The sequence below is a fragment of the Prionailurus viverrinus genome, chromosome D1 (assembly GCF_022837055.1).
Source record: "Prionailurus viverrinus isolate Anna chromosome D1, UM_Priviv_1.0, whole genome shotgun sequence".
Classification (NCBI taxonomy): domain Eukaryota; kingdom Metazoa; phylum Chordata; class Mammalia; order Carnivora; family Felidae; genus Prionailurus; species Prionailurus viverrinus.
The window spans coordinates 112,041,377-112,068,317 of NC_062570.1; the positions used below are offsets into that span (position 1 = coordinate 112,041,377).

General features: G+C 59.3%; 1 protein-coding gene across 8 annotated transcripts in view; it reads left to right on the forward strand.

The window, feature by feature from the left end:
• ANO1 (anoctamin 1) overlaps positions 1-26,941 on the forward strand; it is a 159,432-nt gene that overhangs the window by 50,963 nt on the left and 81,528 nt on the right. For 2 of the 8 annotated variants that reach the window (XM_047879410.1, XM_047879409.1), the window contains exon 2: positions 24,126-24,298. The exons of 2 other annotated variants lie outside the window; for them this stretch is intronic. In XM_047879410.1, coding sequence (XP_047735366.1) covers positions 24,126-24,298 — 173 coding nt within the window. Of the gene's footprint in view, positions 1-20,802; positions 20,987-24,125; positions 24,299-24,662; positions 24,759-26,941 lie in introns of those variants that run through there. 4 more of the 8 variants (XM_047879408.1, XM_047879407.1, XM_047879412.1 and 1 more) reach the window with 4 other exon arrangements.

Genomic DNA, 26,941 nt, shown 5'->3' on the forward strand with positions numbered 1-26,941 from the left:
AAAATTAGGGGCGCCTGGGTGGCTCAGTCCGTTAAGCGTCCGACTTCGGCTCAGGTCACGATCTCGCGGTCTGTGAGTTCGAGCCCCGCGTCGGGCTCTGGGCTGACGGCTCAGGGCCTGCAGCCTGCTTCCGATTCCGTGTCTCCCTCTCTCTCTGCCCCTCCCCCGTTCATGCTCTCTCTGTCAAAAATAAACATTAAAAAAATTTTTTTGATAAAAATTAAAATGAAAAACAAATTTAAAAATTAAAAAAGAATCAAGAAATCCACATTCCCACGTTGCGGGGGTCAGGATGCAGACACGTGCTTTTGAACCGCCATTCAACCCACCACACCTGCCCACGGCTACGTGAGGCATAGTCTGTGATTCTTCCTCTGGGGGTGAACATAAGAGGAAGGGCTGAGGACCCTTGCCCCCTTCTGCACCAGCTCTGACATTTGCATGCCCTTAGTTTTTGACACGTTTTCTCTCCCCGAAGCCAGGAGCCGCGTCTCAGGCACGCTTGTGTCCCAGCATCTGAGGCAGTGATTGGTGATTTGCTGGCCTTAAATGAACATCTGTTCAGTGTGTAAGTGAGTGAGCAAATGAATGACCCGTGAGTCCCCGTCCCTCAGTCATCCGTCACCCGTAGTCCCGCCCCTCCTCCCTGAGAAGTGGCCCCAGCGTCACAGGAAGCTTCACAGCGTCCACGTCCCGCCTTGACTTTCAGCGTCGGCGTCTGGGCCAGGGTGGCCCCGGCCCATGGAGACGTGTGCCACCGGGCAGGGCAGGCGGGGACAGGCGCCTCTGGGACACTTGGGCAGAGCCGTGGGGGAGGTCTGGGGAGGGAGGGGTGTGGGGCCGGAGAAGAATTCGGGTTTGGGGGGTAATGGACGTACAGGGGTGGTTAGGACAAACGTGGAAGCAGGGGGTGGAGGGCCGGCCCCGCGAACGCCCACATTTGGGAAGCAGACAGGAGAGAAGGAGCCATGCCCGTTTGACCGGGTGGCCCAGTGGAAAGAGTGTGTCTTCCCAGGTCACACACGAGCGTGGGCGAAACCCGCCTCCGCCGCGTGCTTCTGAAAAGGCTTCGTGAAGACTCGGAAGGATACACCCAAAGCGGGTGGTAGGTAAAACTCTTGCGGGGGGGGGGGGGGGGCACAGCCGTCCTGGGTAGTGTCTGTGGAGCCCTCACGAGCGCCGGGGCTCCGCGCGTCATAACCCGGCACTCAGGTCCACCCCGAGATGAGCACGGTCCCGTCCGCTGGCCCGGGAGGAAACTGGGCAGTCGTGAGTGGTTAAGCCACTCGTCTGCCGTCACAGAGCTCATCCCGGGGCTCCGTCTCGGATTCCAGCCCCGGGAGAAAGCAGGGAACCGCTCTCATGTTGCAAAAGCAGAGGCGGGGAGGCTAGGATCTGAATGTGCCTGCCCGGGACAGCCGCCCAGAGCCCGGCTGGATGACAGCGGGACGTGCGAGGAGGACACAGAACCGTGTTCCGGGGAGACCCGTCAGGAGAAGCGAGCAGAGCAGATCGAAGCCGCATGGAGGACAGAGGCTCCGAGTGAGTCATGAGACTCCGCGGCCTCAGCATCATGCAGTGGAGCCGGTGAGAGCTTTAAGAAGTGTCAGCAAATATTTGAACGGAGAACAGAGCTTTCTAAACGTCCCAATGCGGGGGGCTCCGTCGGGGGAGTGGGGGGCCGGGCGGGGGGGAACGTATGCAGAATACACGCGCGTCTCTGGCCAAGCGCTGAGACATGTCTGCCCAGACACGAGACAAAACTACCCAAGGCTGGGGCACAAGCCACCAGAACGCACTTCTGAGGACGCACAGATGTGTGGCAACAGCTTGTGTGCCCACGGGCGGAGGTGGGGGGTCCCGTGATACGTGGGGCATCACGTCGCAGGGTCCCCTGAAGCGTGTCGGACTGCTCCCCAGTGGGATGTCTGTGGTTGGAAAACACACAGAATGGGGTTAACGACAAATAAAACGGCCCAGAAGAAAAGATCAGTGAACTCGAAGACGCCCCAATAGAAACTTTAAGGCACAGAAAAGGAAAAGACGGAGAAAAAGACAGAACCTCCACGTCTCGGGGGGCGATCTCAGGTGGCCCCGCGTAGAAGCCCAAGAAACGGAGGGAGAGGGGACAGAGAAAGCTTTCGAAGAAATAGTGACCAGGAATTTTCCATTATGAGTGTGAACTACAAGCCCACGGATTTAGAAGGTTAATAAACCCCAAGCAGGAGAAACGTGAAGAAAACACACAAAGGCACGTCGTCATCGGACTGCTGAACACAGTGGTGATGAGAGCATCTTAAATGCAGCCAGAGGGGAGGCCCCGGGTGGGCACGTAGCAGACTTGCCCCAAAACACATACGTTCAGGAGACAGAGGGGCGACGTCTTGAAGTAGGGAGAAATTCCAACCTACGGTTTTCATCCAGCAGCGATGTATCTCGGCGTGAAGGTGAAAGACAGACGTTCTCGGAATAACGAAAGCAAACCTGTTCCACGAGGAAGTTCCTCTAGCAGGAGGAAAATGGAAACATGAAATTCAGAAGGACACACAGGGATGGAAAGTACGGTGATTAACAAATAAATAATAACCAGGGGCGCCTGGGTGGCTCCGTCGGTGGGGCGTCCGACTTCGGCTCAGGTCACGATCTCACGGTTCGTGGGTTCGAGCCCCGTGTCGGGCTCTTTGCTGACAGCTCGGAGCCTGGAGCCTGTTTCGGATTCGGTGCCTCCCTCTCTCTCTGCCCCTCCCCTGCTCATCCTCTGTCTCTCTCTCTCTCTCTCTCTCTCAAAAATAAACAAACGTTAAAAAAAAATTAAAGCAAATAACCAGTATGTGGGTGAACATTGGAGCATTTTCTTATTTTTTGCATCTCCTTATAAGATAATTGGTTGTTATCGCAAAAAGGAATAGTAATAGTTGGATAAAGACGCATGGAGCGCGGGAGGAATCTGTGAAAGTATGTGGCCACGAGGTTCTGAAACGATACGCGAAGCGGAGAGATAGTATCTGAAGGGAGACTGGGCGGGGAGCACGTGCGTGAGTGGGGAAGGGGGTACGTAGAGAGAATCCCAAGCAGGCTCCACACTCAGAGTGGACACGGGGCTCGACCTCACAACCATGAGGTGCAGACCCGGCTCCTGGTGCCGGCTGGAAAGCTGTGTTCCTGCAGGAAGAGAGCAAATCTGAAGAATGAGGCTCTTTTAGAGCAAAAGCTTCAGCAGTCTCGCCCTGGCCCCAAAATGTCGTGATGGGGACACCAACGATCACCAGCAAACATTCCAGGCCAGGCTCCCGGGGCAGGTGTTCCAACAGCAGCCAATGGATGCAGCTTTTTTTTTGTTTGTTTTAATGTTTATTCATTTTTTGAGAGAGAGAGAGAGAGAGAGAGAGAGAGAGCGCGCGCGCGCGCACAAGCGGGGGAGGGGCAGAGAGAGAGAGAGGGAGACCCAGAATCGGAAGCAGGCTCCAGGCTCCGAGCCGTCAGCACAGAGCCTGACACAGGGCTTGAACTCACGGACCGCGCGATCGTGACCTGAGCCGAAGTCGGACGCCCCACCGACGGAGCCCCCCAGGCGGCCCTCGCGAGTGGGAGTTTTAAGGGAATCTCTACGCTTTCCGCATCCCTGTCCCCACACCTGTTGATGCTCTAGGCTCGCCCCACAAGTAGCAGAGCTGGGCACCCGCTGGTTCAGACTGGAAAGGGGGCCCCTACAGGTGTGCTGCAGATATCCGGGGGTACAGGGGTGCGAGGCGGTAAGACTTGTTCATTCGGGGACTGGCCCCTGGAGAGAAGGCGGCGCTCCCTCCCCGGCCGTCCCGTCTTTTCTTGCTCTGCACTTTGTGACGTCTCCTCTGACGACCGTTCAGAAACCAGGTCCAGGAGAGGGATGGGGAGTTCGGTTCCCAGATCACGGCCGATGGCCCACAGGCCAGCGAGGCCGCCAGGCGGAAGAGCCCGAGAGCTAAATGGATGCGAAAGGCGTGACGAATAACCGGGAAGACACGAGAACGACGTGGAAGTCATCGGCTTCCCTGGAAAACAGCCGGTGCGGGCCACCTGCCGTGCCAACCTTCTGTGCTTTGAAATGATGCGAAAGCACCTGTGGGCCCCTGTGACGAGGTTTTGCGAGGCTCTTTCTGTTTGTTCAGGCGTGGGCATGCCAAGTGTAAGCGTGACACACACAGTAGCTGGTTGTCACCTGACAGGCACCCCAGAGGCTATCCCCGGGAACACTTTTAACAGGGCCTGCAGCCGGGGACCTCTGGATTCCGGAGGGCTTAGCAGAACTTCCCGGCTGTGGATGTCACAAAAGCAGGCCAGATGCCAGCACAACGTGGCTCGTTGTGATCTCCAGCTTTTCCAGGAGGGCGGCAAACTGAGATAAAGGACCCGCCTGGGGTCCCGTGAGAGCTGGCTGATCCCAGGTCCCGGAGGAGGAAAGGACCATCTCGTTGCGCTGGGCGGGCTGGCCGGAGATGAGGCCGCCAGAGCCTCAGAAAAGAATAACGATGTCATGAGATGCCCTCGATGGGATTCTGGAATAGAAAACGGACGTTAAGTGAAAACTAAGACAATCTGAATAAAGTGCGTACTCTGTTCAGTAATAACGTATCGGGGCGCCCGGGTGGCTCAGTCGGTTGGGCGTCTGACTCCGGCTCAGGTCACGATCTCACGGTTTGTGGGTTCGATCCCCGCGTCGGGCTCCGTGCTGTCAGTGGGGAGCCTGCTTGGGATCCTCTGTCCCCCCCCTCTGTCTCTGCCCCTCCCCAGCTCGCACTCTCTCTCTCTCTCAAAAATAAATAAGCACTTAATAATAATAATAATAGCATATCGAAATGGGTTCATTAACGAGAGCAAGTGTACCCCCAGATGTAAGATGTTAGTAAGAGGGGCAACTAGACGCCGGACGTTTGGGGAACCCTGTAGCACCTTCTCAATTTTTCTGTAAATCTGAAACTATCCCAGAAGCAACAGCAACAAAAGCAACTATATGAAAAACCAGGAATAATGGCCACAGTCCTGAGGACCTGTCAAAGTTGCAAGAATCCTCGAGTGGTCAGAAGGAGAGAGAACGCCAGCTTGGGAGAGGCCTCGATCTCACAGCGCGCTAAGAAGGCAGAAACCCGGTCAAAAGAGCCCCGGCTCTGCAGTGGGGGCAGAGAAAATAGACCAGAGAAGGACCTTCCACTAAGAATAACTTCTGTCTACTTTTTGGGTCTCTGAAAACTGTCGCCTCAGCCGAAAACAAAGAGAGGAGACAAAATTTTCTATACACTTGTTCGAATTCTAATGACCTTTGTCATTCGGCATCCCCGTGACCCCCTTGGAAATGAGTTTGAGGGTTGCGTGTGAACCCGTCGTCGTCGTCAACAAAAGCTCCAGATGACAAAACGTCTCCGCCAGGAAGGCGGGAGGGACTGGACACAATCGGAGGGTCGCCCTAGGTGTGCAGGCTCACAAGGGCTGTGCTTTGTCACCTGACTTGCCGCCAAATTAAAAGAAGCAGGGAACTTCCCCTGGAGCCGCTAGGATTTTACAAGCCTGCGTTTACAGGCAGTTTCTGGCCGGAATGACACTTTTAGAAATAAATTGTATCTCCGTGGAATGAATGTTTTAAATAATAACCCCAGCCAGTTTCCAGATACTGTAGCTCACAGGATTCAGCTGAGGACCTCCATAGCAGAAGTTACATTGAATCTAGGTATCCAAATTAAGAATAAAATAACTTTTCCAAATATTTTGGTGAAAATAGAAACTTTCCGTTTTATGAGCTATTATTTTTGTCGTCCCTCTGTACTCAAAGTAAAACAAAATATTAACGCTTAATTCCATTTTATTTCAACAGTTTAACTTTGCCCCTGAACTTTGAGATAAACATTTACCCAGTGGATGAACTGGTGATTCGAATTTTTGAAACATAGTAAACATTTTCCTGTTTGATCATCTATCTAGTTTCTATAAACCGTATCAATCTATTAGATGTTTCAGCGTCTTTTAGGGTTGACTAAAGTTTAAGGTTCATGGGGGCGTGTGGTTTTTTGCCTTTAATATTCGCGGATGTTCTGTTCTCCCCCATCTCGTTTCCAAAATGGTTACGGATGTCCCCTCTGCTCGTGTATAATCAAGTTTTTGAGGGGACACAATGAGCGGGGGTGTGGTTTATTGATTAGGTGTGAGAGTGGAGCTCAGGAAATCCAAGCTTTGACATAAACCTTGTCCTGGGTTCTCTCTCCCTCCCCTCCCCCCCCCCCCCCCCCCCAGCCCCACCAGGTGGGAAGAGGGAAACGCAGTTAACCTCTCCGGCCACTAGGTGCTGTGTGGCACCTGCTAGACCTCTCCCAATTGTCACTTGGCTTCTGCTCACCAGGAAATGATAAACCTGGGGCCCCACCGCCACCAGAAAGTGGGCCGACGGGATTCTGGGCGCTGTGCTTGCCAGAGGAAACAGGTTTTACTCGAATGTGCAGGGCTCTGCCTTGTTTCTTCGTGTTTTTATGTGTGTCCTGGGTGAACACCTGGGCATATGCTTCCCGGACGAGCAGGATGTTTTCTTCCTGGACCGCCACTGCTTTTCACAGCAATTGCCACTGGCGATGGCCTCTGACCGATTTCTGGTGGCTCAGGTCGGGAGCTGGCCGCGACACCCAGGAGGTGGAGGTCTGAGGTTCAAAAGGGGCCAGAGCCCAGCTCAGCAGAGAAAGCCATGACCCGCGTGAAGTAAGACCGAGACCTCAGCCTCCACTGCCTGTGCCTTCCCACCCCTGCCTATGTCACCAGCGGAAGCAGCAGGTGTCCCGGGGGCCTCTTGGCTTGGAACTCTGGCTTGGCGGTTTTGAGCCCTGACCCGGCTCCTGACAGCCCGGTGCGCTTGGCCAAGTTACCTCGCCTCTCTCTGCCTCGGTCACTCATCCGGCAGGTGGGGGAACCAGTCCCCGCCTAAAGGTTTTCTCGAAGATGACCAACGTAGCGGGTGTGACGTGAAACACCCGCCACCTAGTTGGTGTCAAATAAATGGTGGCTTGTTCATTCAATCAGCAGCTGGTGCGTTGAGCACCTACTATGTTCCGGGCGTTGTTATGGGCCCTGGGGCTAGATCGTTAAAACATTCGTGTTGCATTTACCTCATCAGACAAAAGCCAAAATGCAATGATAGAACTTGTCCAGGAAGTGAATGGGTGGATGGACGGACGGATGGATGAGTGAATGAATCAATGAATGAGTGAATGATGTGCCCACCCTAGTCCTCTACAAACGTCCGTCCACCTGTGTTTTAAGGAGCAGATGCAGCCCCTGGGTGCGTTGAGGTGAGATCATGCCATCCCTGCAGAGGACAGACGGCGTTCTGGGGAAGTCTCTTGAATGTTACCTGGAGATTTTCCTCCTGGACCCAGTCCCTTAACGTGGAAGCCAGTACCCCTCGTGGGTGAGGCCGCATCGTGACAAAGCTAGCCTGATGCGCGAGCCCATAGCTGCTGTTTCTGCGCCTATGACAGGCAGATGGGGTCTCAACTGTGGAGGCTGCTGACGTAGCAGGGCTGTTGGCATCGGGGGGCCTCGGCTCCTACTCACCCCTCACAGACCACCCCCCCTCCGGTCCCTCATCGGCCCCGAGCCCAGCCCCCTGTCTCCTTCCAGAGCCTTCTTTGACTCTCCCCAACCCCGGTGCTCCTCCCCTTTCTCCGCTGACCTCAGCCCCTGCCCCCCACCCGCAAGGTGCCTCAGTGCCCACCTGACTCCTTGCGGGAAAATCGCTGCCCAGCCACTGTGGGCCTGAGTCCTCTCTCCCGGGACTCTCCTCGGGGCGAGGCCTATGCCTGCACCTTCCCCACACCCGGAACATCGGTCCCATGGGGACCCAAGCGTGCCTTACAGAAGGTTGGTACTCAAATTAACGTACGCCTGGGAGTCACGGCTCTTTGGCCTCCCCTCAGGGTCGGCGAACTTTGGAAAGGCAGAAGGGACAAGGTGTTTGTAGCCGGGAGACCTGGGCTCGAATCTTTTGGTGCGTTCACGGCTGCGTGGCCCCCGGCAGGTTCCTTCACACCTCTGACCTCGCCCTCCTCATCTGTAAGATGGGGGTGCCAGCGGGGTTCGGGGGAGCCAGAGGGGGGTGTCCAGAAGTGGTTAGGAGGATAGACAAGGCCCACGTGGCTGAGAAGTGGAGAGGACCGTCCACAGCTGCCCCTTCTCCTGCTGAGCCCGTCGGCATTGTTCCCAGCTGGGGCTGTGATTAGCAACGAGCCGGTCTCCGGGTGAACTTGAGCACACCCTTGCACGGGGCCCCCGCCTGGAGAGGTGCCGCAGGGCCGAGGACACACTCGTGTGCCCCTTCGGTCCTTGCCGCCCGCTTTCCAACGTGGTCGTCCCGGCAGGACTTCCGCGGGCAGGCCTGAGCCGCCCCGTCCCCCACGTGTGGGTTGTGAGGTTTGAGTGCTTTGTTCTGTTTTGCTTTGCCCTCCATGTTCCGGTGAGGACATAGTGGGGTCTCTCCAGCTTTTAAGTAGCCTTTCTCTGTGGAGCGATGGTGGCAGTCACCACGTCGTGTGCATACGGGGCCACTGGGAGAGGATCTTTTAAGGAAATACTTTTATTTGTGTTAAATCTTTATTTTTGAGAGAGAGAGAGACAGAGTGCAAGCAGGGGAGGGTCAGAGAGAGGGAGACACAGAATCTGAAGCAGCTCCAGGCTCCGAGCCGTCAGCACAGAGCCCGACGTGGGGCTCGAACCCACGAACCGCGAGATCATGACCTGAGCCGAAATCAGCCGCTTAACTGACTGAGCCACACAGGGGCCCCATCTACCTCCTGAACTGCTATGCATCCTTCAAGGCCCGAGCCTTAGAAGAACTTTCCTGATCTCTTCACTCTCATCTCTAAGGTCTGTGATGGCAGCTTTTTGTTGTTGTTGTTGTTGTTGTTAATGTTTGTTTATTTTTGAGAGAGAGACAGACACAAAGTGAGTGGGTTAGGGGCAGAGAGAGAGGGAGGCACAGAATCCGAAGCAGCTCCAGGCTCCGAGCCGTCAGCACAGAGCCCAATGCAGGGCTCGAACTTGTGATCTGTGAGATCGTGACCTGAGCCGAAGTCAGATGCTCAACCGGCTGAGCCCCCCGGGCGCCCCCAGTGTGCATTTTTTTAGCCATGTATTGTTATTGGTCTCTATTTGCTTCCACTGCTCCCAGAGGACAGGAGTTCACTTCAACACGTCTCAAGACTGTCTTTGTGGCCCAGCCCAGCCCAGGCCATTGAGGCACATGGCCCGGGGGCCCTTGGAAAGTCCGTACTCGGTAGTTCCGACGGAGTCTTCGCTCTGCCGAAAGCCTTAAAAAATCTCCCGGTGACTGAGGATTGATTTCTTATTTCAGCTCTGTCAGCTCTGGTTTCCCGTAGTGTGAGATTAATGAACATACTCTACAGTTGCCACATCTTTCTGCTGAGTTGATTTATGTTACGAAACATCCCTTTTGGTCTCTGGGAAGACATCTCGCGTCTCGCTTTGAAATCCAGCCTCTTCCGTGTTAGGACATCGGCACCTGCTTCATTTTGATCGGCTCGTGTGGCCTGTATTTCTCCCATTTTTCAACGTGTGAGCATCTGGGGTCTTTATACCAAAGTGTGTCCCCTGTAAATAGTACGGAGCTGAAGTTTTAAAAAAATCTAGCCTGATGACGTTGTCATTTGATTGGAGTATTTAGTCCATTTATACTTAGTGTAATCATCGATGTGTCTGGATTTGCCTTACTCTTCGTTTTCTATTTGTCCTGTTTGGTTTTTGGGGCCTTTTCTTTTTAACCTCCTCGTTGGTTAATAAATTCTTATTTAATTCCAGTTGCTTTTTGATTAGCTGCTTAACCGCACATTCCTCTATTTTGCTTCAAGAGGTTGCACCGGAAATTATGAAATGCATCCTGGCATTTTAGCGTCTGCCTCAAAATAGCACTGTTACCACTTTTGAGCCCAGTAGAAACTTAAATGCCTTTCCCTTCATGTAGCCCTCTTCCCTTTTGTTTCATTTTTGTCACGGGTTAACTCTATTTATATCCTAATCCCACGGGACGTGATCATTCTGGCTTAAGCAGTGGTTTGCCCACACGTTTGCCCTCCCCAGCACCCATCCGTTTTGCTTCTATTTGGAGTTATCTCCCCTCCGTCTGAAAAACTCCCTTTGCCGTTTCCCTTAGCGCAGGCCTGGGCAGTGAGTCCCCTTAGATTTTCTTCGTCTGAAAAATCTCTTTCACCTTCATTTCTGAAAGATCTTTCCCCTCCATACAGAACCCGAAGTGGGTGGTGGTTTTTCCCAGCAATTTAATTATGCCCTTTTATCGTCCCACCTTTTTAAAAAAAAAAAAAATTCTTTTTCAACGTTTATTTATTTATTTTTTTTGGGACAGAGAGAGACAGAGCATGAACGGGGGAGGGGCAGAGAGAGAGGGAGACACAGAATCGGAAACAGGCTCCAGGCTCCGAGCAGTCAGCCCAGAGCCGACGGGGCGGGGGGGGGGGTGGGGGGGTGGGGGGGGGGTGGGGGGGGGCTCGAACTCACGCGAGATCACTCGAGATCTCGCGAGATCGTGAACTCACGGACCGCGAGATCGTGACCTGGCTGAAGTCGGACGCTCAACCGACTGCGCCACCCAGGCGCCCCATATCGTCCCGCCTTTTAACGTCCCACCGTTTTCTGTGGGAAAGTCAGCCGTTGGCCTTACGATTGATCTTTCGAACACAGTGCTTCCCCCACCCCCTCTGGCTGTGTGGCCCCCAAAACTTGTGAGTCTCTCACAGTCTTTTCTGTTTCGCATCCCTTCCTGTCCCTCTGCTCCAAGCCGAGTATTTTCTACGGGCCCATCTCTCCGTTCGCGGACCTCGTCCGCTCTCCAGTTTGCTGCTCTACCCCCGTTCTGAATTCTCCTTTGGGGTTTTAGAGTCTCTGATGCCCTTTGCAGATTCCAGCCCTTCTATGACATTCTCCTCGTTTTCTGCAGCAGGTTAACACCCGTGTCTGATGACCCCCAACATCTGGGGCTGCCGTTGGACCATTTCTGTTGTCAAGGGAGAGTGTGTGTGTGTGTGTGTGTGTGTGTGTGTGTGTTGCTTGAGTTTTAACGATTTGACCCTTCCTCCTGGCACCTGCTGTAATTTTCCTCGACAACTTGGATGCTGTGTGTGAAAAGGGGGCAGCCCTGGCGGACGCTCGCCTCTTCCAGAGAGGATCTTTGTGTCTTTGGTGGGCATGTCCGCTCATTTCTCTCAGGGCTGCAGAGGACTTGCGGCTAGACGTCCTGATTCGGGGAGGCTGGGCTCTGGGAACGTACATTTTCCAGGCTCGATTGAGAGCCGGTAAGTTTACGAGGACCCCCGCCTCCTGATGGGCCCTGGATTTTGTGTCCCCGGCGTCAGGGGTCCTGCTGGGGTCTCCGACCGGCTGCCTGTTTCTCAGCCTGTCGGTCTGTGCACCGGCAGCTGTCTGACCAGCTGAGCAGAGTGTTGGACCCATTTCTCGGGGGTCCCCTTCTCTCTGGGGTCTCAGAGAGTCCTGTCTGCCTCGGCCACCCTCCAGGCCCTCCCAACACTCGGGCCCTTCTGTTTCCGTTTTTGCTTCTATCCAGCTTCTCTAGTTGCTCTTGGCAGAAAGGCTCCTCTGACACGGTCACGCTGTGCCATGGCCCGAAGCGGGCTCCCCGTTATGCATCGTAAAAGCTGGCTCCTGCAGGCCCCCGTGTGCCTTCGAGGGGTGTAGGCGCAGAGGGGCGGGCGGAGGGGGGACTTCAGACCAACAGCAGAGGAAGAGCCTGCCCCCCGGGTCAAGTAGTTAGGGGAGAGACCCCCCTCTCTTGCTTCCAACACCGTGACCTTGAGCAAGCCCCTGCATCTGTGCGCGGGCCTCGCTTTTCTTGCCTGCGAAATGGTCTAACCAAGCCCCTTGCCGTGTATTTCAGAGACTTTGTGGGAGGAGGAGCCATAGGGAGTGTAGCCACAGGCAGTCCGAGAATAATGACTTCTTTTCTTAATAAAGATGCAGAGAGCCCCGGTCCAGATGTGACCGTCTCTCTTCAGCCTTGTGCAGCAGCCCCTCCTCGGGGCATCCGTGGGCTCTGTGCCCGATCGATAAGGGGTTACTGGTCCGGCGGCATCGTGGTCCCCTGTGTGCATGTCCGTCGTCCTGAGATTAGGGGGCGCCCCAGCCCCAGCTGCCCTCCGAGCCCCTCGGAGCGGTTGAAATCTCTGCACGTGAAGACTTCCATCTGGCATTTTCTAAAGCAGTGACTACCCAGACCTTCGCTCGGTAAACATTGGCCGAGACGCCGCACTTTGCTGGGGCAGGAAAGTGCCGTCGGCTCCAGGGTGCTGGCACTCGCTCTGTGCTCGTTGAAAGAAGGCAGGGAGGGAAGGGAAGCATTCCCTCGGAGAGCGGATCCAGCTCCCGGCGCCCAGTCCCCAGTCCCACGGCAGACCCAGCTCCCGGCGTGGTCTGGCGACCAGCCGCCTTGCAACGCGAGCGGGCGTTTTAGCCGAGCGATTTCTGCCTTTCTTCAAGATGACAGCGCATGTATGCTAACGCGGGTCTTATCACTGGGGCATTACACTTCCCTGGGAGTCCGGCCTTCCCGAGGTCTCAGCGCTGTCTTCTTGGCATCCATGAGGAGAGTGCCGTCACCTTAGAGCACGTTGTGACCCTCACCCACCCACCGGCCGCCCCAGAGCCCCATTTGTCCCTTCTTTTGCTCATTTTTTGATGAATCAAAGCCAGCCCCCCCCCCAGCCCCCCGAGACAAAGGTAGGACCTTGCCTGGCTCTGGGCCGGCGTCTCGGGCTTCCCCCACCAGCCTTTGTTCCCTCCGTGAGCCAGCTGGAGTCGCCCCCCCCGCCCCGCCCCTGCCGGTTTCTTTCCCTTCTCTTCTCTTCTCTTCTTCGATTCTTTTTTTTTTTTCTCAATGTGGAAGCAAAAAGCTTCACTCTGGCCTCCCCCCGACCTGCCCCACTGCAGAGGCTGTTTCCACGGTGGGTACGGCCGAGGGGTTCTCCTGGCACACTGGCAGGGTCATGGCTCGTGAGGGGGGGACACTGATGAAATACCACCCAGGGTCCTCCCTCCTGCCTCCGGGGCTCCCTGCATCGGGTTGATGGGGCTGGAGCCTCAGCCCGCAGGGGCAGGTCCGTGGGGCCCCACAGCCTGTGCCCGGGGAGCCGGGGCCCGGGTCTGCACACAGGCGCCGACTATCGGGAAGAACCCCATGCCCCCCTCCCCGCCCCCCCCCCCCCGTGCTGGTTCCCTGGCCTCAGCCCCACAGACGAGGAGGAAAACTTCTCCAAAGGCCAGATGCTTATCTGAAAAACAGGTTTCTCAGTCCCCATGTTGCCCTTTGTTTCTCTGAACCATTTTTTCTCCTTTGTTCTTGGTTCTATTTTTGCAGTGGAGAAACTTTTCAGATGGACACCCTGGACTAGGATGAACTTTAAAATCTCCCCCCTGGGGATCAGGCAGATGCTGGCCCCTTCCCTGCTTGTGCTGGCGGCCAAAGTCAAGGCACTGGGCAGCGAAGGCCTGAGCTCGTCCAGGCCAGCCCAGCAAGAAACAACAGTTTTCCTTGTCCCTGTTCCTCCTTCCCTGTCCCTTTGCTGTGGAAAGTTCTTTCCCTTTCTTCACATCCCTCATCCCCACGAATCTGTGGGCCTGTTGCCGGTTGCCCTGTTCACCTACTAAAATGATTTGGCGGGGCGCCTGGGTGGCGCAGTCGGTTAAGCGTCCGACTTCAGCCAGGTCACGATCTCGCGGTCCGTGAGTTCGAGCCCCGCGTCAGGCTCAGGGCTGATGGCCGATGGAACCGGAACCTGGGCTGGCTCCTGCTGTGGCCTCTGCTCAGTGGACACCTGCCCAGAGGGGCCGCACGACCATCCCTACGTCCCCGTCGCCACGGCGGCCCGCTGACGCTCCTGCTTGCTCTTTGTCTCCCGCGCTGGGGTGTCGGCCCCGCGGGCGCAGGGGGCACAGCGGCCGGGCACGCGGGGGGCGTCCAGTGGGTGGCTGTGACTGGTGGCCGAGAGGCAGGTCCCGGGCGGCTGAGTGCTCTTCCGTTCAGGCCCCTCCGGAGCCGAGACAATTGTGACGATCGGCGGCTGTCACGAGCAGACGGCCAGGAGCGGAGCTCCGCCCGCGTCGTCACAGCCCTGACCAGCAGGGTCTGGGCGCGAAGCTTGCATCACGTGTGGGACCTGTGCTGGGCGTCTTGGGTCCCTTCCCGACATCCCAACAGCCTGTTATTGGGAGCCAGGGGGAAACAGGGACCCCAGAGCCAAGGGAATCTGCCCAAGGTCGCCCTGAAGGCGTATGGGGACTTGGCGGGATTCTCGGGGAAGTTCCGTCCCAGCAGAGGACTTAACGCTTCTGGAAGCCTCCTGGGCCAGTGTCTCCCAGGCTCTTGGAGCACCTGCTGTGGGTCAAGTGATTCAGGGCGGGGCTGGCAGGGGCGCCCTGACTTTGGCGTTCCCCCTGGTGGCTGCCAAGCCTGCTGCTCCCCCGAGGACTTTTAAATCCGTCCAGGAGCACGGACGCAGGCCAGGCCACCATTGTGACCTTCCAGGCCACGGAGGGTCAGAGGACCCCAGGGCCACCCCCTTATAGTTCATCGAGGAAGTGCCCGCCCGCCCCGACGAACGTGCAGAAGGGCCCAGAAGCAAGGAAAGGCCGTCCCGAGGCCCGAGGGAGGCCAGTCTGTGGCCTGCGCCCAGGCTGACAACCAGCACTTCCCATGTCGGTCACCCTCATCCCCAAGGACGTTGCTCTGCAGGGGTCACCCTTGCTGCCGAAAAGAAAGTGCCAACGTACATCATTACAAATCCTTGTGTTTGGGGCGCCTGGGTGGCTCGGTCGGTTGGGCATCTGACTTCGGCTCAGGTCACGATCTCCAGGTCCATGAATTCAAGCCCTGAGTCGGGGCTCTGTGCTGACAGTTCAGAGCCTGGAGCTGCTTCCGATTCTGTGTCTCCCTCTCTCTGCCCCTGTCCCGCTCACACTGTGTCTCTTTCTCTCAAAAATAAATAAACATTTTATTTATAAACATCCTCGTGTTTGGGGCTCCTGGGTGGCTCAGTGGGTTGAGCATCCGACTCTCGATCTCGGCTCAGGTCATGATCTCACCATTCATGGGATCGAGCCCAGAGTCGAGCTCCGTGCTGAGCAAGGACCCTGCTTGGGATTCTTTCTCTCTCCCTCTCTCTCTGCTGCTCCTTCCCCGCTCGTGCATGCTCTCTCGCTCTCGCTCTCTCTCTAAAAAAAAAAAAAGCCTCCCTTCAAATACTATTTGAAAACTATTGGTCCTGGTGCCTGGTCAGCCGTGTCATGCTGTGTTCCGGGCAGCAGTGGGATGGATGAGCCCACCGCCCTGCCCTCCCCTGCCACCCCTCCGTCTCCCCTGCGCCCTGCCGGCCCCACTCAGGCCTCCTCCGGGCTCCTGCAGGCCCTCCCCCTGCTTTGGAACAACTGTCCCCTCCTCTGCCGCTTCCTGTCCCCGGGGGAGTTCTTAGGGCTCCGCTGAGAAGCCACTCCCCCTGGAGAACCTTCCTGAACTTTCCCAGATCTGTCTCTACTTCTGTAGCCCATGGGTTTTTCTTTTTTACTTTCCCTGGCAGCCGTGAGCTGCGTCCATCCGTGTCCCTTTGTGTCTGTGGCCCACAGCTCCGAGGCAGCTCTTGGTAGGACCCCAGTAAATCCGCTGATGGCCCCTGTGGGGGCGGGGGGTGCCGTCCTGCCTGGAGAGGCCAGCCCTGCCCCCTCCCCTGGCAGGGGCTTGTCAATGGTGCTTTTGTGGCCGCTGGACCAGTGGCCTCCGGACCAGTGGCCTCTGGAACGTTCCCTAGATGCTGCATCAGCTTGAAAATGTTAAGACAACAACCTCGTCCTCCTCGATCCCGGAAAGAACCCGTCTGTAAAGATCTCCCGGCGTCCCGTGACAGGCAGGCCGCGCAGATGAAAACGGGCCCGTGGGTGCCAGTTCTCGCTCTGCATGGCGCTGGGATGTGTGGACGCTGATGGAGCGCATGTTATTCGTTCGTTCGTGCTTCGGAAAAAGACCTTTGCAGCCTGCCGAGTGCCAGGCTCCACTGGGTGCTGAGAAGACAGCAGACAGCAGGCCGGACAGCAGCCCCCTCACGTAGCACAGAGAGGAAATACTTAGCCAGGGGACAAGTGACAGAGGCCAGATTGGAGCTCGGGAGCGAGGGCCGGGGGACGCGCTCTGGAAAGGCGCTATCTGAGCCTAAGGGGAAGAAGTGAACTCCTGTGAGGGCGTTAGCAAGAGGCTGCTCCTTGGTGAGGGGGTCCCAGGAGTCATTTAAGGGAGAACAGTCCCCTTGCTCTGGTCCCCAAGGCCGTGACCCGGGGCCATAGGACTGGAAGCACCTGGCTCCTCGCCGGAAAGCCGGCCCCACACGTCCCGGGGCTGCAGACGGCCGTCCAGCACCGAGGGCCGGAGGCCGTGCTGTCCTTTCTGAGGCGCGTTCACAGAGGCGGGGCAGGGCCCGTTCGGTGTCCCCCTGGACAGCGGGATGTCCCCCCAACAGACTTGCCTCACCGAATGGTTTCAGTGCATCTGCTCACACAGGACCCGGTCCGCCTCTGGGCACCGTCCAGAGTTTCTCCTTCCCTTTGTTCTCCTTTTGGAAGGAACTGGGCGCTCCGACGTCCTCCCTGAGCACGGATAGGATGGGCTTTCTCTTCGGAAAGGTGGCAGGAAGGAGCCGGGGCCAGCAGGGGTCTTGGGCATTGTACCCAGAGCTGAGGTCAGAGGTCGGGCTTCCAGCAAATGGGGAAGAAAGCAGAGAGGAGGCGTGATGCTTAAGAAAATCTCAAGGTCTTTGCGCCGAGAATCCAACCACGAAATCAAAAACCGACACGTTACCTGTCCAAGGGATTCTCTAGCTGCTTAAGGGTGGGTGGAAGGGGCAAGAAAGGGGAAAGAAAGCAGAGACATTTGGTTTTCCAGAGAGTCTGATTTCAGAGGTAACAGTCCACACACAGGGAGTGGGGAGGCCGAGTCGTGCAGGGTCGAGGGGTGCGGGCGCCTCGAAGGGGGCCGCCGATGTCCGCGGACCTGGGCAGTGCTGGGCTGTAGCCGGGCTGAGCTTCCGGATGGATTTCAGGGCCACTAATTATATCGACGGGAGAGAGGAGGCCAGACGCTTTGGGTCCCTTCTGGGCCCCGTAGGGATCAGCCGGTCTCCCCGCGTACGTGTGTGTGCACACGTGTGTGCATACGTGCACGCGTGTGTGTGCCTTTCTCCTGGGTGCCCACAGCTACTGCCGGTGTCATTTTCAGGCATGAAGATCTAGAACCAGTGACTCGGGACAAACTGGCCTGAAGCCGACGTTGTAGCCAAGGGGGAGGGGCAAGACAGCAAACAAGACAAGGGCCCCAAAGTCTGGGGAGGGAAACAAAGCCAGGGGAGGGAGAGGAGGGCAGAGGTGACAGGATGGTGGCAGGGGGAGGGAGCAAATAGCAGAACACCTGCCGATGAGCCAGTGCGGCGGGAGGGAATGAACAGGGCAGATGAATGAATGAGTGAATGAATGAGTGAGTGAGGGAATCCTGGGTAAACAAGTGAATGAGCACCCCCTCCCCCAACCAGACATCCTGGTGCTGGCAGAAGAGCCTGAGACACCTCCTCCAGGGGGCCCGCCACCTCCTGAGCATCGGCCTGAGTCCAGGGCTCCCCAGGGGAGGCGGTTGGGTCCGACGCCCCCAGCCCTGTGCACGCGGTCGGGCGGTGGTGAGGCTGACACGGAGGGCCCCGGGTGCCCTCGGGGAGCCCTGGTGGGCTTGCTTTCGCGGCCGGCTGGAGAGCTCCGCCCCCTCCACCCAAAGCCCGCGTGACCCGCTCCGCGTGACCCGTCTGGTGAGTGGAGACGCTCTGTCAGAACCTTGAGGAACGTGCTCCATCGGCTCTGAGGCAAAGGGGCCCTTCTCTCGAGTGGTGCCGGAGAGAGAGAAGTTCAGCAGGTGGGTCACTTTCCCTTAAACGATAAAAGGGCCGAGCGGAAGCCCGTAGGCCCCACGGGAGGTCAGTGGCGTCCGAAGCCGTCACGCGTTTCCTGGTGAAGAAACTAATTCGGGTTCCTTGCGGAAGCTTCCGGAAGCGCAGAAGGATACACGGCAGAAAGCTTTGTAGCCAAGCTCTCCGACACCTCGTCCCTGACCCCGCGCGGCCCGAGCCCCGGGAACGTGGCCTGTCTGAGCTGGGACGTACCGTCGGGGCAAAAGGCACCCTCGGTCTCGAACACGCGGTAGGGGAAAGAAACGTAAAATATCTCATTAGTAACTTTTGTATTGATCACCTATGGAAAAGATGTTACTTTTCTGTCAAATAGGCTGCATGAAGTCTTTTATTAACCCCCCCCCCCCCCCCCCCGATTATTTGACGCTTGTGATGTGGCTACTGGAATATGTCAGGTTACCTGCGCGGCTCACATCACGTTCCCGTCGGCCAGTGCCGTTCTCTAGGGTCCAGGAAATCCCTCCTTTCAGAGAAGTTCCTTCCGGAGGATGAGGTCTGCGGTTCATATTCTGATCGCCGGGGTTGGGTCGGGGAGACGGGCTGACTTGTTGCTGAGGCCCCTGCTTTCCGTGTTCGTTCGTATGTCCCGCAAACATCGTGGGCAATTGTGCCCGGCCGGGCCGGCCCCGGGGATACCCCGGGGGTGTCCGCCCGAGAGAGGCTTGTGACCCAGCAGCTCGGCACAGGACGGAGACCCTGGCCCGTACCGAGGTCACGTACATGTGAAGGGCGTGACCAACTGAACGTCAGGGTTTCCAGGGGAAGGCCATTCCGGGCCCCGCGAAAACCTGGAAAGGTCGCTTATTCCTGTCCCTTATTTCCAGTCCCCCAGGAAAGCATCAGAATCATCCCATAAAGATCCCTAAGCCTGGTCATCTGTCCAGGGGGCTCTAGGTCTGCTCGATCCTTGGGGAAACTCTATGAAGCCACACACGTCCAAGGGGATTGGACGTCCAGCCATAGCCAGAGCCCGTGACGTCAGGGTCCGGCCTCCCTGGAGATGGGTCCTTAGGGAAATTAAAGGGCAGTGTGGGGCCACTGACCCCAGGGGAACGACCGTGCAGGTGTGATGCATTTACTCTCCCAACACACGCGTGCGCGCGCACATGCACACACGCGTGCCCCCCGACACACGTGGAGGATGCAGGGCTGCGTGGGGCGGGGGGGATGTTCACACGCTCTCCGCAGGGCAGGGGCCCCGGCTCGCCCCCCAGCTCCGCAGCCCGGAGGCCTCCCTGCCCTCACCCCGAGCGAGCACCCCGTCCGGGTCTGTCAGAGCCTCCCGTCCACCTGGAAGGCAGCACGCGGTTGGGAGGCAGGCTCTGCGTGTGCGGACTGGTTTAGGCTCAGGGGACGGCAGTTCAATTCATGTAGGTGAGATGGGCGTCCTTTGTCTTCGCCGGGAGCTTTGGTGCAAGGGACTCCCCCCTGCCCCGAGCAGGGCAGTCTGAAGCTCTTCCCTTCTTTCAAACCCCGGGGAGAACAGTTAAAGCAGAAAAGGAGCTTCTGAGGCTTTGCTTTTGAGAAGCAGGGGCTGGCGGGCCATGACGCGGAGTTTCCACACCGCTGGGCAGGGGGGTCTGGCGGCTGGCTCGGCCTCGGCAGGGAGGGGGGCTGTCCCTGTCCCCAAGCCCCCAGAGCGGGGAGGGGGGGCGGGGTTTCTGAGGCCCAGGCATCTGTCGTGAGGATTAACGCTGTGATTCCCAAAGGGGCACTGGGGAGGAGGGAGACTCAGGCCAGACTTCCCCCGACGCTTCCGAAGGAAGGACCCCAGGGTTGGAGGGTAGGGGACGGCTGTGCCAATCTCCTTGCAGACGGCTGTAATGACCGTAAGAGCTCGAGCTGATGTCTGTAGAGGGCTCAGCACGGTGCGGGCTCACAGCAAGCCCCGTGCCACTGCTTGTTAAATAAATAAACACCAACAGGGAAGTCTGTGATGTGCTGAGGACCGGAAGGGGGTGAAGGGTGGAAAGAGAGGAGAGACGAGCCCGAGTGCCGGGACGGAGCCGGGAGCGGGGCCAGGAGAGGAGGGTCGCACCAACCGAGCCGGACAGAGAGGCTTCCGGGAGGAGGCGGCGGCCGGCTGAGCTGGCCGGGCTCTAACCCAGCCGGGCGTGCTCGCGGGGTTCTTAGGAATTCTCAGAAGGCAGGCACGGGTTAGCAAAACACACGAGGCGTCTGAAAACGCCTGATCCAGGGATCAGACAGAACTTCATGCCCTGGCCGTGCTCCAGAACTCGGGCCTGGCGGGGTCTGTGCCCGCGGAGTCTCCCTCGCCGCCTCTCGGGGCTCTGACATCATGCGAGGGAAGGAAGTGACAATAGCCCCGTCTCCTGCCCACCCTATCTCAGCTGTCAGCTCCCGGGCACGTCTTCCCCGGGGGAAATGACACCCCGAGGCGTATTTAGCGCATGAGGTCATACACCTGTTTGGCGCGTGTCTTTCTGGCGGTCGCCCACCGGACCCTGGAAGGGGCGCGGGACCGGCGCGGGAGCGGGACGGGGCCGTTGGGCTCACAATAGCCCTGACTCATGAGTGGCTCACTGCTTCCATGCTGTCTTCCCCACCCGGCTGCCTGCGTGAGTCAACAGCATTTATTTAGCACCGCTGAGTGCAGAGACGGGTACTGGGGCGAGGGCTGTCCTGCTGCGGGGACGGCCAGAGCCAGTACGGCCCCCTCCACCGGCTGCGGGCAGCCCGAGGGCCACGTGTGCATTTTGTGAAAACTGAATCTCCTGCTTCATCGGTCTAGTCCCGTGTGTGCACGCGTGCATGCGTGTACGTGCGTGGGCATGTGTGCATGTTGAATTCACCGAACGAGACCTGGTTTGCGGGGTCAGGAGACCTAGATGGAAAGGCAGAGCTGCCTCCTGGCCGGGGCCTGAAGCCAAGGACATCACCTCTCCCGGCCTCTGCCCTCCCATCCGAGGACGTGGGTGGTAAGATCAGCCTTGCGGGTCTTGAGAGGCAGGCAGGGGCCAACGGGGAGCCTGGGGACAGCGGTTCTCACCTTGGTGGGGGGGGTTGCCCCCCACCCACCCCGCCCAGGGACATCTGACAATGTCTGGAGACATTTGTTGTTGTCACACCGGGAGGGAGGCTGTTATCGGCATCTAGTGGGCAGAGGCCAGGGATGTCGCTGACCTTCCTACGGGGCACAGCCTGGCCCCCCGGGACAAACAGCGAGCCAGCCCAGATGTCAGCAGCGCCTCCGAGAAGCCCAGCCGGAGGGCGCCCCATTAGGAGAGGCCATCGCTCGAATAACCCTTGACCTGGGGCTCACCAGGGCCTGGATGGGTGACCTGGGGCTCACCTGACCTGCCTCACTTTCTAAAGCTTGGCCTGTTTACCTTTTCGCTAGGCTGCTGACGGCCGGGGAGTGCCCTGGCAGGTGCAGCCGGGCAGGGACAGAGCAAGGTGTCCCTTCTCGTGGGCAATGGCAAGGAGGGGAAATAAATGTCGTTGGCCGGCCCCCTGAGCCTCTTAAAAGGGAGCTTGTCTTGCAGCTGACTGCGAGCTCCGCCCCCTGCCCGGCTGCCCTGTCACCCCGTCTTGTGCTCCTGGCGATTACTCAAATGTCGGCAAAGACGTGAGAGCACTGGACATCACAACAGCCCGAGAGGGTAGCGTCGCGGCAAAGTAGGGCGAGCGGTGACGCCCGGAACTTCCCATGATAAAATGCTCCATTTAGACTAATGAGGCTGGGTTTTTGCTAATTCATGAGCGGGGACTTAATCCGGCTGGCGAGATCTGTCCCTCTGGGTTTTGAATGATGAGGATCACTGAGGCAAAAAGCAGAAAGTGCGAAACCAGCGCACCAGTGTTTCCAGAGGTCCGGTTTATGAGCAGTTAGCGGCTCAGGGTAGAGACCCAGTCCCGGCAGGACAGCCGAGGCAGGAGACCGGGGAAGGAGGCCTTCCGAGTCCCAACTTGGAGGAGAGCTGTAGGCAGAAGAACCCCGTTGCCTTCCCTGGTTTGGGGGCAGGGGGCAGGGAATGCTGGTTTTCGTTTTGGATCCCCGAGATCCCAAGACCCACACAGTCCCGGCCCAGGCCACAAGCGGCCCTGGGGACGGAACGAATCCATGCTGGCCTGTCCTCTCTGCTCTGCACAGAGGCCACCTTGCACGTCCCCCTCCGTCTGCTCGAGCGTTTCCACACTGTGCACCCGGCAGCCCGGGGGTCGGGAGAGGGCACAGAATGCAAGGCCAGGGGCAGAGCAAGGAAATCGGCCGACGTGTGGCCGAGAAACGTGATGCCTGGCCAGCGCACCCGTGTCCGGACCTGGCCACGTCATCAACTACGGACACGGGTGAAGCCCAGCTTCTTGGGCAAAGCCACAGAGGGGAGGTGGGCACGGCCTCGCCTGAGAGACTGTGCCCCACCCGGCATCTCCCAGAAGCGCCCGGCCGCTGCACCCCAGAGCGCTCTCGGTCCGCACTCGGGTGCCACTTCCCAGGCGTTGGGGACTCTCAGTGTACCCAGAATGGAGGCATTCTAGTTTTTGCTCCTTTTTCCCAAATCATACCTCGTAGATGTTCACCTCTCCGAGTTCAAGAAATTCACAAACCCGAGCCTAAATGGGGGTGAGGGGTGAGGGAGCAGGGAAGGTCACGACAGTGGCAAGACCAGCCTCCCCGTGCCAGGTGCTGAGCCGAACGAACACAGCTTCACGCACACGTGACTTTCACGGGACGGAGCCTCTGTGAGGCTGAGGGGGCCTGACGGAGATCACAGGGCCGGAAAGTGCTGGAGCTGGAACCGGACCCCACCCCATCCCCCCACCCCGTCCTCTGTGATTCCAGCATCCACCCTGGGCATTAAAGCGTGCCGGTGACACCACCACCTCGGAGGACAGCTTTCTGGTCACTTCTGTAGGCCCTGGATGTTCCTTGGTGGCCGGCCAGCAGCTGTTGAGCATTGATTGTATGGAATAAACCTGGCGTAAAGTGAGGTGGAGGAAAGGGAGGTGCAGAGTGGGTCTTAGGCTCGAGCGCTTGGGCGAGGAGCAATCCAGAGGGACTTCCCGGAGGAGGTGGCACTTGGTACCACCCCCCCCCCCCCCGAGGAACTAACAAGACGTGGGGAGGCAGAGGAAAAGGAGACTTCATTCCCCTGGGCAGGGTTGCCAGCGTGGCCCCTGGGGGTGGGGGTGGGGGCCGAACCTGAGCACGGCTGCTCCTGGAGACCTGTGCCATCCTCTTGACGGGAGGGAGGATTAGAAACATGTCCTGAGAAGCACCTACCTGCCTGCCTGCCTACCGTGTGACAGGTCCCAGGCCCTGCTAATCCCGGGATGAGAGCCATCTAAGTCACCGTCCCTCCCTCGGGGAGGCAGTAGAGTGTCGTGCAGGGACTCCAGGCCCCTTCCCTGGCCCTGGGAAGCCCACCCCCCCCCCCACCCCCCGCCGCTGCAAAGTGAGGACCAGACTGTGCCCGGTCACGGGACACTAAGCCTCACGTAAATGGGGGCTCAGAGAGATGCTTACCCCGGAGGAGGGAGCCGCAGAGGGAGCCAGGGCCAGCTGGAGAGGGTGGGCCCACAGGAAGCAGGGGAGGCTCCCCGGAGGAGGTGTCTGAGTGGTAGCAAAAATCCCCCAGGGCGGGCATTCCCACTTCAACCCCGGGAGCCCCTCCCTCTCCCCCAGGCAAGGCGACCCCGCCGCTGAGCAGGGCGAGGTTTGGAGACTTTTCCTGAAGGTGGGGGCTGTTGGGAGCCTCCCCGCCCCCCCCCCCCGCCCCCCCCCGGCGACGAGAGCGCGGCCACCCTCCAAAACTGCACGGGGCGCCCTCGCGGGTGAAAAGAACACTTGGAGGGGGCCCAGGGACGGAGCGCTTTCTTCCTGTGTTTAAATTTCTTCGGAAACTCTGACCGCGCGGCCGCCGCCCCTGCCCCAGCGGGGCCCCGGCAGCCCCGGCAGCCGCCGCAGCAGCGGCCGCAGCAGCGCGCGGGGCCCGCAGGGGGGCGGCCGCAGCGCACGGGGCGCGGGCAGGGCAGGGCAGGGCAGGGCGGGCGGCGGGCGGGGCGGGAGGCCCGGCCCCCTGCGAGCGCGCCAACGCTGCCCCGTCCGCCCCGCAGAGGCCGCCGGGGCCGTGGATGCGGAGGGCGCGCCGCCCGGCCGGCCGGGCGCACAGGCGGCCGCGATGAGGGTCAACGAGAAGTACTCGACGCTCCCGGCCGAGGACCGCAGCGTCCACATCATCAACATCTGCGCCATCGAGGACATCGGCTACCTGCCGTCCGAGGGCACGGTGAGTGCGGGCGGCCGCGCCCCGGAGGGAGGGCCGCTCACCTGCGCCGCGTCCGGGGAGGGGGGGGGGGCGCGCCGGGGCGCGTGGGGGGGGGCGCCTCCCCGCGGAGCCGGCCTCCCCCGCCCCGCCCCCACCCCGGGGGCACGGCTGGGTCCCCGGGGGGACGCCCCCCCCTGCCGTGGGGGCCAGCGGGGGCAGCGCCGTGGGGGAGGGGGGGAGCCGCCTCGCCGCGCCGCCGGAGGGTGGCAGCCTCCGGGCCCCCCCCCCCCCCCCGTGGCTGTCGCGCCCCCTCTCCCCCTGGTGGCGACAGCCGCGCCCTTCTGGGGTTGGACCCTCCGGCGAGTCGCTCACCTGCTGGGGCACGCGGAATCCCCGGGACGCGCCGTGCCCCGCTCGGAGCGCTCAACGCCCGGGCAGCCAGCGAGGGGACGCCGGTGGAACCGGACTTCTTTCCGCGCGGGTCCGTCCCCAGCCGGCGCCTGGTGGGAGTGGAAGCCGGCCGCGTGCTTGGGGACCCCTTTCTGGGGCCTGCTACCCCCACCGCTCCCTCTGGGGCCAGATCCAGAGGTCACGGGGGACCCCTGGAGGGCAGAACTCGCCAGTGAGGGGGTTTGGTTTAAAGTTAGAAGGAAGTTTGCCCCGAGCGGGAAGGGCTGAGAGGGGCCCTCAGTGAGAGCAGAGGGGACCCCGGGGTGCTCACTCCGGACCAGAGATCAGACTCTCCTTCTCCCGCTCTTCCCTACAGCGGCTGCCGCTGAGGCCCCAGCCTTGTTTCTTGGCTCTGACCTCGCGGGGATGCAGGCCTGCCTCCCTAGTCCCGGACTGGAGAGCCCGGCCGGCGTTCAGGGAGGCGCCTGTGGGATGGGATCCTGGTAGGGCGGCTCTCAGTGTTCCAGGGACGGCAGACACCCTCAGGCCCTGCGCCCTCTCTGCACTGGGGTTTGCACAGAGATGCAGGGGGCATTGGGAGCGGGTGTTGATGGAGAGAGGGGTGTCTGCTTGGGATAAATACCACTGGCCTCAGAAGCTCGGAGCCATCGTTTCGGCAAAAACACCGTGTGCCCACATCGGGTCGGGCAGCGGGCACCCCCGGGGAATGAGACGGGGAGCGGCACCCGTCTGGGGCTCTGTGAGTGGTGACGGAGCGTGGCCCAGGACAGTGGCGGAGGGACCCTTCCGTAGAAGGGGCCGGAGCTGAGAATTAGCCCACTTAATCTTGACGACTCTGGGGGGTAGGCGCTGTTACTACGACCCGTGAGCACACGGAGGCCGGGAGTGGGGTCACCCAGCAGCTGGGAGGGGAGCTGACTGGGACCTAGGCACAGAGGCGGGTGTCATGGACGGCCTGCCAGGGGAACAAACGTCCCGGGGAAGGAGCTGGTTACACCCGTAATGGGGGTCGGGTGGGGCCTTCCAGACAAAGAGGTCTCTCTCCGGTGGCAACACCCAGAGGCGGGAGGGTGGGGGCACCAGCGAGAAGGCATCAGAGATGATGCCAGCCGGAGAGGTGGAGAGGGGTGGACATTCCAGAGGAAAACCGAATTCCCCTTGATGATGGGCTGGGTCTGAAAGAGGGAGCGGAGCCCTTAACAATGGCCCTGGGCTCCGGAGTTGTACTTCAGGGGCCTGTTGCTTACTTATCTGGATTCAGAAACTCTCTGTCTGCCCCCGACCCTGGCGGGGGCCACGAAACCTACAAAGACTTGGCCCTTCGTTAGAGGTCTTCACGGCCTGGGAAGGCGTAGACAAGCCCCGATGAGACTGTCGCCTCTTAATTGGCACACGGCTCTTCCCACGGGCAGGTTTCGGGGCAGTCCCTGGGCTCGGAGGGCCGTGAATCAGGGGCACTGACCCCACGAGCAGTGTCCTGCCAGTGAAATGTCTACGGGCCGGGCCGGGAGCACGACGGGGAGAGCCTCCAAGGGCATCCCCAGCACAGCTCAAGCCAGTGATGGTTGCTCGGTGATTACCCTGAGTCACCCGGTGAAGGCCGGAGGGCGTGGGCCGGTCACAGAGTTCCTATCCAGTTCCCAGACGAGCTTGCATACGTGCAGCTGCAGCATGCACGGAGTTTAACTTGGCCATCGGGACTCCCCTCCCGTGCAGGCTCCACTTCCCAGCCGGAGTCCCCGGACCTCTACCTTTCCTGCCATTCCCAGGCTCCAGGATAAGAGTCAGCTCGTTGTTTCTGTACCAAGAGGCGCCAGAAACGACTCAAGAGCCAGAGGCCAAGTTGAACGCAACTTACTTCGCTAAGTTTTCTTTGTGTTTATCTTTGAGAGTTTCCGCTGGCTGTCGGCGGCCCCGGATCTGTATGCCCCGACAAGCCCAGACAGCCGCAGAGAGAAGTGCCCGGGCCTGGTATCGACCTGCCTGCAAAATAAGAGGGCTTCTCTGTCGGCGACCGGGGACGATCCGTGTGGGGGTGGTGGGGAGCGCCCGACAGTCATTTGTCGCGCGGGTGATCTAAGCTTTAACGTTTGGGCAAGCAAAGTGAAGTTCGCAAGTGAACGCGGGAAGAGTCCCAGAACCGAAAGAAACTTTGCAGGTGGCTGGTTTCCTCTTCCCCGTTTTAGGAACAAGGGAACGTAGCAGCTTCTCTTTGCCCCCAGTTAGACCTGCCCCGGCTTCGGCCATCTCGCA